Consider the following 12119-nt stretch of genomic DNA (forward strand, 5'->3'; position numbering starts at 1 on the left):
GCTATCTGACAAGAGGGGAAATGACACTCAGCCCTTATTATCCAGTCCCGGGTTCCGCCCCCTCACGGCCACGCCCAATCACACACGGGATTCCCGGACTGGCACTCCTTTTCTCCAGTCGCTAGAGGAAAAATCGACGCCCTCCCACGAAGACTGACAGGAACATTGGCCAATCATAACTTGGATCCCGCTTTCTCAGGGTCCGCAGGGGGCTTCCGGTTGCTGGAACAAGCTGCCGGAAGAAGCTGCTCGTTCAATGCGGATCTCCGCGTGTCTGCCCAGCGCTGCGTCCTGGCCGGCAGCGAGTGAACCCCATGTCGTCCTCGCAGGCTCCAGAGGACCAGCAGGGCGGCGGCGATCCCCCCGGGGACCTCCGCAGCGTCCTGGTTACCAGCGTGCTCAACCTCGAGCCGCTAGACGAGGATCTGTTCAGGTAGCCGGCCGCATCTGGCCTGCACTCCCCCCCATTGGGACAGAGGCTTCTGATCTCGACTGCCGCCACCACGTTGCCCCCTCCTCATAGTCTCCCGGACGAGGATGGGCTCTGCGCGGGATGCAGGCTCTGCATCCTGCGGTTGGGAGAGAACTTATCCCTGAGAGATCTGGCTTCGCTGCCCTAGCTTCCTCCTTCTCCGCACCAGGTCTGCGCAGCCCCATCCCTAGGAGGTCCTAGCAATCTGGGCAAATAAAGTGGTGGCCCGAGATAGCCTTCTCAGCAGCCTCCCTTGAGGAGTCATGTCCCTGGGGGAACCAGCCCCCAAAGGGCGGGGACTTGTCCAAGTGCACGCAGCTGATCAGGTTTAAAACTTAGAAGCAGCTGCTTGCGTATTGGTTGTCCTTTTCCTCTTACACACCTTATCCCCTCCACCACTAGGTGGAGTCTAGTAGCTCATTACTCATTCTGAGGCCTGAGCCAGTTTCCTTCCCAATGCTATTTAAATTCTCTCTGTAGCTAGGGATTTAATAATTTTGGTCTTCAAGGCTTTTCAGAGGCCATCTTCGGGTGTTAGCTTCCCTTCCCGTTACTGAAGAATTACAAGAAGCTTCCTGGAGAGCTACTTAGAATGCGTGATATTAAAAAAAGTCTAACCTTGGGCTGGGCTGGGCTGGGCTGGGTGATGGGAAACTGGAATTTCACCTCTGGGGCCTCAGTTTCCTCCCCTGTGCATTGAAGGGCTTCGATTTGAAGTCTGAGGGCCCTTTGAGCTCTAAATCTAGTTCTTGGAAGAACTGGGCTGTCCCAAGTTGAGAGATGTAAGTGGCAGGTCTCAGTGCAGTTTGCCCCCAGCTCTTGGGGTTCATTTTCGCCCTCACACGACCTTGAGGGGGCTTCTGCCTTACCCTGGAATCAGCAGTGGAAGAAACACTGGACTTGGGGGGAAAAGACACAGATAGTGCACAGGAATGGTAACGTTTAAGTTGTGTGACCTTGCTCAAGTCACTTTCCCTCTCTGATCCCTGTTCTCTGTGTAAAATAAGGGCATTGGTTCCTTGTCCTTAACCGAAGCCCGGAAGGGTTGAGCAGTCTTGAAGACCCTGAAGTTGTACGCTGTGTGCAGAGTAAGGGAATTTGCTTGGGAGAAGGGTCCATGGCTCTCACTAGATTCTCAAAAGGATCCCAGACCCCAATAAGGCCGAGAGATCCTGCCCTATAGGCTCAGTGATGGTCGCAGGATTTGGTCTGGTCCCCAAGTATTTCCTGCTTTCCCCTCTCCCCACAGAGGAAGGCATTACTGGGTACCCACAACCCAGCGGCTGTTTGGGGGTCAGATCGTGGGCCAGGCCTTGGTGGCTGCAGCCAAGTCTGTGAGTGAAGACGTCCACGTGCACTCTTTGCATTGCTACTTTGTACGGACAGGTAAACTACCCCCCTCCTTATCCCCAAGCCAACCCTGATGGTCCATTAGCCACTTCTTCCTGGACTTGGGGGGCTGACCTAGGAGAAAGAGGGAAGGAGGGGGAGGGGGAGAGAGAGACTGTTAGTTGATTCCTCTCAGGGGAGCCTAGAGAGGAGCAAAGCAGGGGGCCAAGAAGAATGTTGGACCTCACATCTGCTGAGATCACGGTGTACCTGTTTTCTGGGGCAGAATGACTTTGTTGCTTAACTGCTCCCTACAGGTCTTTTGTTCTTCGCTCTTTACACACCTTCTGGTGCCAAGTACTGTCCTGGATCCCCAGAGGGGTGCTGTCACCTCTGCTAGTTCAGCAGTAGGCAGCTTGGCTTGGAGAAGAGAGCACCAGCCTGCAAATCAGGAGACCTTGGGTCTGGTTTCAGATTTGCCACTAACGTGCTCGTCCATCTTGAGTGAGGTTACCACCGCCACCCTCACACCCCCACTCCCACCCCTCCTCTCTGCCAGGCTTGGTTCTTCCCACCTGAAAAATGGAGAAGGGGAGGGGCCTAGTATGAGATCCCTACAGCCGCTTATGGCTCTGGAATCAAAGGAAGGAGGGAGGGAGTAATCCTTTAAAACCCACGCTTTCTTTTGGGAAGCATAAACATCTCACCTTCCCTCCCTTTCCCTCACTCCTAAGGCAGACGCCTGAAATTTTTTTTTTCTCTTTTTTTTTTTTTAATTTTTTTTTTTTTTCAACGTTTATTTATTTTTGGGACAGAGAGAGACAGAGCATGAACGGGGGAGGGGCAGAGAGAGGGAGACACAGAATCGGAAACAGGCTCCAGGCTCTGAGCCATCAGCCCAGAGCCCGACGCGGGGCTCGAACTCACGGACCGCGAGATCGTGACCTGGCTGAAGTCGGACGCTTAACCGACTGCGCCACCCAGGCGCCCCTGATGCCTGAAATTTTGAGTCCCTGTCTTCTGCACAGTCTCATCAGCTGTGACGAATTTATGGAACTTCATAATATATGATTTATGTTAAAACAGTAGTGAGGTTTTCCCCATCATGTTACAGATATAGTTATAACTTTTTTCAAGTTTATTTATTTTTGAGAAAGAGAGTGCGCAAGTGGGGTAGGGGCAGAGAGAGAGAGGGGAGAGACAGAATCCCAAGCAGGCTCCGCGCGGCCAGCGCAGAGCCCCATATGGGGCTCGAACTCAAGAACTGTGAGATCATGACCTGAGTCAAAATCAAGAGTCGGACGCTTAACTGCCTGAGCCACCCAAGCACCCCTGCAGATATAGTTATAATAGTAACTATCCCTTTTTGTCATACTGCGTTCCCCTGCTGCCGCTCACTCCTTATCTTTGTGCTGCCTGTCCCTCCCTGACAGTCATTGCTGTAGAGTATTTGAATACTTACTGTGGGGTCAGCCCTGTTCTCACCTTCATGCTACCTGGGAGCAGATGTGCTCTTACTTCTTCAGTGTAATCGTAAGCTCCAGAAGTGCTACGCTTACGCTTTCGATATTGTAACCCTTCTAGCCCAGTGCGACAGTTTTATTTTGTTTTGTGGCAGTGGGATCCCTGATCCCTCTGAATGGGCCTCTTTCTCTTGTTTCTAAAGAATTTTTGGTCTTTGTGAGTAAGTAAAGTATCCAATGCAGGGCCTGGACTGTTGCTGGTTCTTTTTTGATGAGGAACTTATGGGAATAACTAAAATTTGCATGATACAGTGCATAGCTATGTCCATTACCTTGTTTAGTCCTTAAAAGTAAACACGAGGGGTGGGCATTCCTGCCACCATTCCACCTGTAAGGAAACGGGGACCAGAAGAGGTTATGTAACCAGCTCCCACAGTGCTCAGGGAGGCAGAGCTGGGATTTAAATCCAAGCTCCACACTCTTTCCTCCTCCTTTGCTTTTCTCTTTCACTCTTGGGAGATCATTCCAAACCATGAGAGAGCTACCAGGTTCTGGGGAAAGGATCCTTTTCCTTGGAAAGTCTCCATCCAGGGAAAGCATGAAATGAGACATGCCCATGCCACTGTTTTAAAATAATCATCAATTATTTGTGTCCCTACCTGCTTCTTGAGAGGCTGCAAAACAGCTTAAAATAATTGGTAGTGGGGTGCCTGGGTGGCTCAGTCACTTAAGTGACCATCAGTGCACAGCCTGCTTGGGATTCTCTTTCTCTACCTCTCTCTCTGCTCCTACCCTGCTCTCTGTCTCTCTCTCTCTCTGTCTCTGTCTCTCTCAAATAAATAAATAAACATTTTAAAAGAAAAAAAATGGGGGCGCCTGGGTGGCTCAGTCGGTCAAGTGTCTGACTTCGGCTCAGGTCATGATCTCGCGGTCTGTGAGTTCGAGCCCCACTCGGGCTCTGTGCTGACAACTCGGAGCCAGGAGCCTGCTTCAGATTCTGTGTCTCCCTCTCTCTGCCTCTCCCCCACTCGCACTCTGTCTCTCTCTCAAAAAAAAATAAACATTAAAAAAAATAAAAAAAAAAGAAATAATCGGCAGCTATTACAGGACTATTGAAATAGAAGTCAAGGGACAGGAGGCTAGTAACAGGATTTGGAAGAAATGATTGTGTTAAAAAAAAACTAAGCTAAGGCATATTGTGGTTCGTTCTGAGCTTCCTGGCAGCAAGGAAAAATGGGAAGCTCTCTTACTAGTTTGTGATGTGACCTCTTACTGGTTCCAGTAATGATGGTTCCATATTTTTAACTTCTTTCTTTCTTTTTTTTTTTAAGTGAGCTTCACGCCCAGCACAGAGCTCAGTGGGGGGCTTGAACTCATGATCCTGAGATCAAGGACTGAGCTGAGATCAAGAGTCAGACACTTAAAACGACTGAGCCACCCAGGTGCCCCTCAATATTTTTAAATAAAAGATGCTGGGGTGGGGGTATTGTCCTTGGCTATTTATCATATCAATTCTTTGTCTGAAAAACCAGGAAAGGGGCACCTGGGTGGCTCTGTTAAGCGGCTGACTCAGGTCACGATCTCACGGCTTCAAGCCTCACATCGGGCTCTGTGCTTGACAACTCAGAACCTGGAGCCTGCCTCAGATTCTGTGTCATCCCCCCCACCCCCTCCCTGCCCCTCCCCCTCTCGCTCGCTCTCTCAAAAGTAAACATTTAAACATATTTTTTAAAAACCCAGGAAAGAATGACAGTTTAATTTTTTGTTTGATTTGTTTGATTTATTTTTTTAAGGATGCTCTAGAGAGGTATAAGAATGTAGTGTAGGAGTCATCTGACTTGGTATAGGTTTAGAGCTTGGTGAATCTAGAGTCCTCACACATTAATCTGTAAAGGACCAGATAAAAAATATTTTAGGTTTTGGGGCCCCTGGCTGGCTCAGTCTGCAGAGCATAGAACTCTGGATCTCAGGGTCTTGAGTTCAACAACCCATGTTGGGCGTGGAGCCTACTTGAAAAAAACATTTTAGGTTTTGTGGGCAAAAGCAACAACAGACAATATGTAAACAAATGGGCTTGTCTGTATTCAAACAAATGTTAATGGCATCAGTTTCCTCATCTATTCAGTGGGGAAAGAACTTTGCATAGTTATTGTGAGACCCACTGGACAAAACCCGCCTTAATTACTAATGTCACCTGGCACCCCCCAGTCACTCCTGCAGCCAACAACCTGTTGACTCCCTTCCTTCAGCACATTCCAGGGCCTACCTGCTCTGTTCCAGTAAAAATGTCCAAGAACTCATTGACACTGAAAGGTAAATCACTAGTAACTGAAAGTAGTACCTTTTAGCTGCAGCCTAAGGATAGGGTTAGGGCTTTTTTTTTTTTTTTCTTTTTTTAAGTTTGTTGGTAGGGAAAAGGGAAAGGAGGGTTCCTTTCCAGCACCTGAAATCAGACTGCACATGTAGCTGTTTCCAGGATCTGGACTCTTGGGAAGCCCTTCCTAAAGGCCTTTGACCTTGAGGAGCCCCCACCCTTTGGCAATGCCCGACAGCATCCTGCTGAGCAGACCGGCCAGCTTCAGACGGTGATGTCTACTGCTGTTGGTTGAATGAGCCTGCGGTGCCCCGTTGGCTCCCCATTTGGATGACGGTGGAGGAAGCGACACTTCCTGAGACCTGCTCCTTTCATCTGAAAATTGAAAATCATCCCCAGGACCTCTCACTGCCAAGGTGTCAGAGCTCTCCCAACATCGGCCTGACTCAGGCACTGAAGAACTTCAGGGACACCAAGGAGATGCTCCTAAAAATCCTCCAGACTAGCTTGTGGAGGGCTAATAGGCCTCGGGGCAGGGCCAGTGGCTTCCGCCCTACACTGGGGATGCAGACATCCAGAAGAGAGGGGCCAAGGGACTGCTATTTCCATCTAAGATGAAGTGACTGGCCGACAGTAGGCTTCTGAGGGACGAATAGTCAAACAGACAATGGCCAGACCATCTATAAAAATAGGATTCTGATCCCCAGTTGGCAGCAAGCAGCACAGGAAGCCAACCTACTGTCTACACATCAGACCTGTAGGAAGTCAGACCACCATCCCTAGCAACCGGCACAGGAAGCCAGACCATAGCCCCTAGAATGATCAGCCCCAAACAGCCAAGACTTTATTAACAGAGATAACTTCCCTAATTTTTGTCCCCACTTCCAACTTAGGACCAACCAGAGAAAGCCAAATATGCCCTGTTTCTAGTTAGCTCCCTACGGACTTCCTGTGCCGACAGCTTCCGATCGTGGCTTATGGTGTATCTTTTTTCACTATAATGCTTTCCCATTTCTCTGCCTGCCTTTCAGTTTCTGCCACACACAAGTGATGGTGGCTGACTCCCTTGCTATACTAAACTCTGAATAAATAGCTTCAGCTTGTTCTTAGAAAACAAAAAAGGCAGCAGGCCAGAGTTACTGACCTCTGATCTAGAAGAATAGTATTGGACTCGTGACAAGATCCCAGTCACAGATGAAGCAAGACAAAAGCGGAGATGATTTAGTTTCTTTAACAAACACTTACAGAGCACTTACTCTGTGCTGGATGTTCTAAACACTTTACAACTGTGGCTAATCTAATTATCATTAAAATACTGAGAGGGATAAGCACTGATGATCCCTATGTAGAGAAGGGTAAAATGCTCAGAGAGGTTGAATGATTTTCTCAAGGCCACACAGTGAGTGGCAGGGCCAGGATTTGAATGCAGGGAATCTGGCCATGCCCCTCTGTTCTGTGCTGTTGAGAGAGGGGAGCTCCACTTGTCCCAGAGCATCTGGATGACAGGGTCTGGTATTGTCCCTGTATCCCCAGTACCTAGGCCGTAGCGGACCTCAGTCAGTTGCTGCAGAACAGAAAAGGAATAAAGAACGAGTAGCAGAGGTGCCTGTCCAGCCATTGTGATGATGACTTGTCCCGTGGGGCTTACTTGGCTCAACTGTATCCCTTGTGCCCACTGCAGGGGACCCAAAGGTGCCGGTACTGTACCAGGTGGAGCGAACGCGAACAGGGACGAGCTTCTCTGTGCGCTCCGTGAAGGCCGTGCAGCATGGCAAGCCCATCTTTATCTGCCAGGCCTCCTTCCAGCAGGCACAGCCCAGCCCCCTGCAGCACCAGTTCTCCATGCCCGTTGTGCCCCCACCGGAAGAGCTGCTTGACCATGAGTTCCTCATTGACCAGTATTTAAGGTGAGAGACCTGGAGGCTCCAGGGCAACTGCTGCTGTCGCCTGTTAGTGGGTCGTAGAGTCCATTTTAAAACTCTAGGGGAAAAAAACCCATATATGTGTATGTATGTGTGTATACATATATATATATATATATATATATGTATACGTATATGTACAACGTGTGTATACATACATAGAGAGAGGGAGGGAGAGAGAAGGACCAGGAAAGGAGATATTAGAGCATATCGCATAGGGAGGGTAAGAACCCTTTTGTGAAGCTTTAGTTTCAGTTGTGTGTGTTGTGGAGTGGGCGAGTAGGTGTGCATGGGCAAGTGTGTTGGGTCACGATGTAAACACAGAGCTTAGTGATTCAGCCAGTTCAGGTATTGTTGCAGCTTTACTGGTTGCGCAAATACTGAAATATTTCTGTAATTACTTGGTGCGTCCCTTCCCGGTCTCTGAGTGATCCCTCTCCTCCTCTGGGGTCACTCGTGATCCAGCAGCCCAGGAGTTCATGCCGGGCAGGGGTGACGGTCCCTGCTGCCTTTGCCTTCGTGGGTGCTAAATATTTTGAGTATCGCCTGGTAAAATATATTTCTTACTTGGATCATAGCTAATAAAGTTGGAAAAGTGCTGGGGCAGGGGAGAGAGCTCTGGGTCCCGACACAGGACAGACACAACGGATTCTGGCCGGGTCTGTGCCTCTGATAGCGCTCGCCTGCTGTGCGACTTTGCCTGACTCCCCAGCCTCTCAGAGCCCTGCTTCTTCATGTGGAAAATGGGAATGGTCGTGTTTGTCCTGCCTACTTCACAGCTGTCTCATAAGGAGAGCTCCCGTGTCTTGTGCTGCACGCTGGGGACATAGCATGGTATTGATGGGATGGATGTGGGTTTTATCTTTTGGTAAAGGCCTGGGTTCAAATTTAGACTCTTTCTGCTAGCTCTGTGAGTTTGCGCAAGTTGCTTTCCCACGCTGAGCCGGTGCCCACAGTTAGGAAATGTGCTAATCATAATTCCTCCCTCATAAAGCTGCTGTGAGGATTAAGTGAGGTAAGAGACAATAAGGTACTCAGTGAATGCTCCATAAATTGTAGTCACACCACTACCGACAGAGAGGAATAAGCAGAGAGCCTGGTCTGCCGTCAGAGCTCAAAAATGTTTGCTGAAATAAAAGGAGGACATTGTTCTTAAGGGTCCATAAATCTAGAGCTGTGCAGTCCAACAAGGAAGCCACTAGCCACATGTGGCTGGCGGCTTCTGTGGTGGAGAGTGCAGGTACAGAACATGCCATCGTCACAGGAGATCTGTGGGAGGGTGCCCTCGAGGGTGGGGTGAAAGTGGAAATACTGGTGAAGAGCACCAGGGCTGGTTGTTACTGTCACTAGAAATGGGCTCCTCCCCTGTGGGGACACAGTGTTCCCACTTGCTTAGGGTAACTCAGTCCAAGTTGTACAGCCTGTTTCTGAAAGTTGAGAATAGTGCAGTAGTTAAGAGCATGCGCCACACTGCCTGGGTCCGGACCCTGCCTCCTCCACTTGCTGAGCAAGCTACTTGGACTGTCGGGGGCCTAATGCATTTATCGGATCGGGGTGATAATAGCATTGTCTCACAGGGTCGTTGTGAAAAGTGAGCGTACGCAAAATGCTCACAACAGTGCCTGTTATGGGGTACACCTTGGTACTCCGGTAGCTACTGTCATTATCTACATTTTGCAGATGGGAAGATAGGCCCAGAGAGGTTACTAACTTGCCAAGGTCACGTGGCTCATAAGTGGCAAAGAAAGGATTCACACACTCTCCTTTTCTGCCTGCCAGAGAGGAGGTGAGCTGTGGGGGAAAGGTCAGGAGTCCCTGTGGAGGACCGAGGGGGGTCACAGAGGCAGCTCAGAGAGGCTCTCCCCTCCCCCTTTACTTTCAGGGACCCCAACCTCCAAGAGATGTACCGGGTGGGACTGAACCGAATTGCTGCCAAGGAGGTGCCCATTGAGATCAAGCTGGTAAACCCACCGATCCTGAGCCAGCTGCAGAGCAAGGAGCCCAAACAGATGTTCTGGGTGCGAGCCCGGGGCCATATTGGTAAGAGGACCCCAAGGAGCAGAAGAAAACACTCTCCAGGGGTCTCGGCCTGTACCTCATATGCCCTGTGTGGTGCTGGGCATTACTTCCCCTCTCTGGACCTGTTTCCTTGTCTGCATGGTGGGGAGTTGGCTTAGCTTCTCACTGGGTCCCTCTCGGCCGCTTGTATGGGGAAAAAGGGGAGGGGACTATAATCGTCCTGATGTCGGCCCTTTCTGGGGGAAGGCAAGGTACCTTGCTGGTTCTTCTCCAGGGCCTCTGCTAACCATACGGTGCCTCTGTGCAGGCTGGAAGAAGATACCCCTTAAAGGACCCAGTGAGGGAGACCTACAGAGTGAAGACTGGATTTCAGTCTTCACTCACCCCTGTCCTCTGCCCATCCCTGCTGCCTTTGTCACCTGCCACACACACACACACGCCCCCTGTAGGCCAGGTGCCCTGATACAGTGAGTAGTCTACACATCTGTGTGTGGCAGCCCCTCTCTGCCCCCTGCCTCCCTGCAGGTCCTGAGCTGTAAAGCCCAGGAGCCCAGGGCTGATGGGGCTGGAACGTGTTGCAGGGGAGGGCGACATGAAGATGCATTGCTGTGTGGCTGCCTACATCTCGGACTATGCCTTCCTGGGCACAGCACTGCTGCCCCACCACTGGCAGTGTAACGTGCACTTCATGGTCTCTTTGGACCACTCCATGTGGTTCCACAACCCCTTCCGAGCTGACCACTGGATGCTCTATGAATGCGAGAGCCCCTGGGCTGGTGAGTATGGGGCCACCAGGACAAGGGTGCTGACGTTGGGGGGCAGGAAGCCTGCTTTCTGGGGTGATGCTGCCCTCCGCCCCCAGCCTGTGGGGCACTGCACATGTCACTTCCTCTCCTGCCTCCTCTAGGCTCTGGCATTCTTCTCTTCAAAAGGACAGGGTGAGGCTTGAAACGGGACACCTGCTCAGCTTAATATCTGTAACAGGCAGAAGGTACTAGAGACCCGGTTCTAGTCCAGAACCACTTCAGATTCTCTGTGTGATCCTGGGCAAGTCCCAGCGCCTCTATGAGCCTCAGTTTCCCCATCTGAACAAATAGGGTCCCACGAGCGGTGGTATCTGAACCTGGTGGCCCATCAGACTGCCACTTGGGGGAGCTTTTTCAAAATAGGTTCTCAGATTTTACCCTCAAGATTCTGACTCAGCACGTCTTGGATAAAATCCAGGAAACTATTTTTGAGAGGCTCCCTGAGCAATAGTGCTGATTAGCCAACCTGGTTGGGGTCAGGGCCTTCGGTCGTCTCTGAGGGCTCCACAACTTGGACACTGTTAGTGCGCAGAGAAGCCCAGACTCGTTCATCAGTGCCTTGTCTCAGAGCCCTGGGCTCCTTCCTAGGGAACTACTTTTCAAAGGAAGAAAAGCCTCGCTTTGTAAAACAGGGACAAAACTTAAGGGATTCTATATTCAGGGAAGGGGGTACTCTCCAGTACCAACAGTATCACAATACAGGATCAACAGCCTTGCAGTTAGGACGCTTCGGTTCGGGTTTGGCCGGCTCCTTATGGCCGAGTTCCTGAGCCTCCTGGGACTTTGCTGTCTTCATCTGGAAAATGGGTGAGGCTTGTTTCACTTGGCTACTATGAGAACTCAGTGAGCTCTACTCTGTGTAGGGGAGACCAGCAGCTCCCTTCAGAACCTTCCAACTCAGGCCCAGGGTTAGCAGGGGAATCTCTAAGCAGGGAAGGAGGGCTGGCCAGCCCTGATGGCCCCAGGCCCTCCCAACACCCCCTTCTTCCTGCTAGTGGGGTGGGGGCAGTGTGGGAGTCTTTTTCATGAACCACCCTGGAGGACCGGTTTCATTTATTACAAAGGGAAGTGACAGGTTTGCTACCACAAGTGGCCAGGGTGGGTGGCTCGACCCGGCCAAGCTACTGACCAAGACTGTCCTCAGAACTCCTCCCCTGTGATCTTTTTGAGGAAGCCAGTGAATATGTGAAAGTGCTTCAAACTGTCAAGTGGGGTTCCCACAGGAGTTACCCCCAGGGACCATCCATAATAGGCTCTTAAAGGGGCACCTAGAGATTGGAAGAGGCCACAACACTCAGTGTGCCCTTGTATGGGGCTGTCAGACCAGTTGCACCCTTTTCGAGCAGCACATTATGCTGGGCTGTGAAGGAGCGAGAAGGTCATTCTCACCCTTCTCCTCACCCGCAGGTGGCTCCCGGGGGCTGGTCCAAGGGCGGCTGTGGCGTCGGGACGGCATCCTGGCTGTGTCCTGTGCTCAAGAGGGCGTGATCCGAGTGCAGTCCCGGGTCTCAGAGAGCAAGCTGTAGCCAGAGGTACCAGCTTGGCCTGGGGCTTCTCCCCCAATTCCTGAGGCAGGAATTACAGTCAAGGTCTGGGCCTTCTGTCCCCAAACCCAATAAAGAGACTAATACCACCGGAGCTGCTGCCTTTAATTCCCCTGGGCCAGGCTGCAGCTCTGCTCCAGCCCTCAGCTCCAGGACTCCAGAGGCAGAGTCCCTGGCCCTCTGGCCAAGGAAGAGGTGACACTGACCTACCCTGGGGCATCGTCCCCAGACATTCATGAGCTGGAGAGGC

General features: G+C 51.1%; 1 protein-coding gene across 4 annotated transcripts; it reads left to right on the top strand.

Moving 5' to 3' along the window:
- The first annotated feature begins 314 nt into the window (after window positions 1-314).
- On the top strand, window positions 315-11963 carry ACOT8 (acyl-CoA thioesterase 8). 4 transcript variants are annotated; one of them, XR_006960140.1, is made up of 7 exons: window positions 315-433; window positions 1722-1858; window positions 7260-7485; window positions 9383-9540; window positions 10101-10295; window positions 10427-11132; window positions 11733-11819. XR_006960140.1 is itself a non-coding variant. In XM_047068130.1 (6 exons), exons 1-6 carry the CDS (start codon window positions 315-317, stop codon window positions 11849-11851), a joined length of 954 nt encoding a protein of 317 aa, XP_046924086.1. In that variant the 3' UTR covers window positions 11852-11963. The 4 variants fall into 4 exon arrangements, 3 of the variants coding, with proteins under 3 accessions (XP_046924086.1, XP_046924087.1, XP_046924088.1); XM_047068130.1 differs by lacking the exon at window positions 10427-11132 and having other exon boundaries at window positions 11733-11963; XM_047068131.1 differs by having other exon boundaries at window positions 10427-11813.
- Window positions 11964-12119: the final 156 nt, after the last annotated feature.

This window comes from Lynx rufus, unplaced genomic scaffold, assembly GCF_022079265.1.
Source record: "Lynx rufus isolate CCGP_SWC_20201006 ecotype Redwood Valley unplaced genomic scaffold, mLynRuf1.p SCAF_8, whole genome shotgun sequence".
Taxonomy (NCBI): Eukaryota; Metazoa; Chordata; class Mammalia; order Carnivora; family Felidae; genus Lynx; species Lynx rufus.

Coding starts and splice junctions, on each gene's coding strand:
- ACOT8 (XM_047068130.1), top strand. CDS start 315: ATGTCGTCCTCGCAGGCTCCAGAGGACCAGCAGGGCGGCGGCGATCCC. Junction 1,859..7,259: donor TTGCTACTTTGTACGGACAG/GTAAACTACCCC, acceptor TGCCCACTGCAG/GGGACCCAAAGGTGCCGGTA. Junction 9,541..10,100: donor GCGAGCCCGGGGCCATATTG/GTAAGAGGACCC, acceptor AACGTGTTGCAG/GGGAGGGCGACATGAAGATG.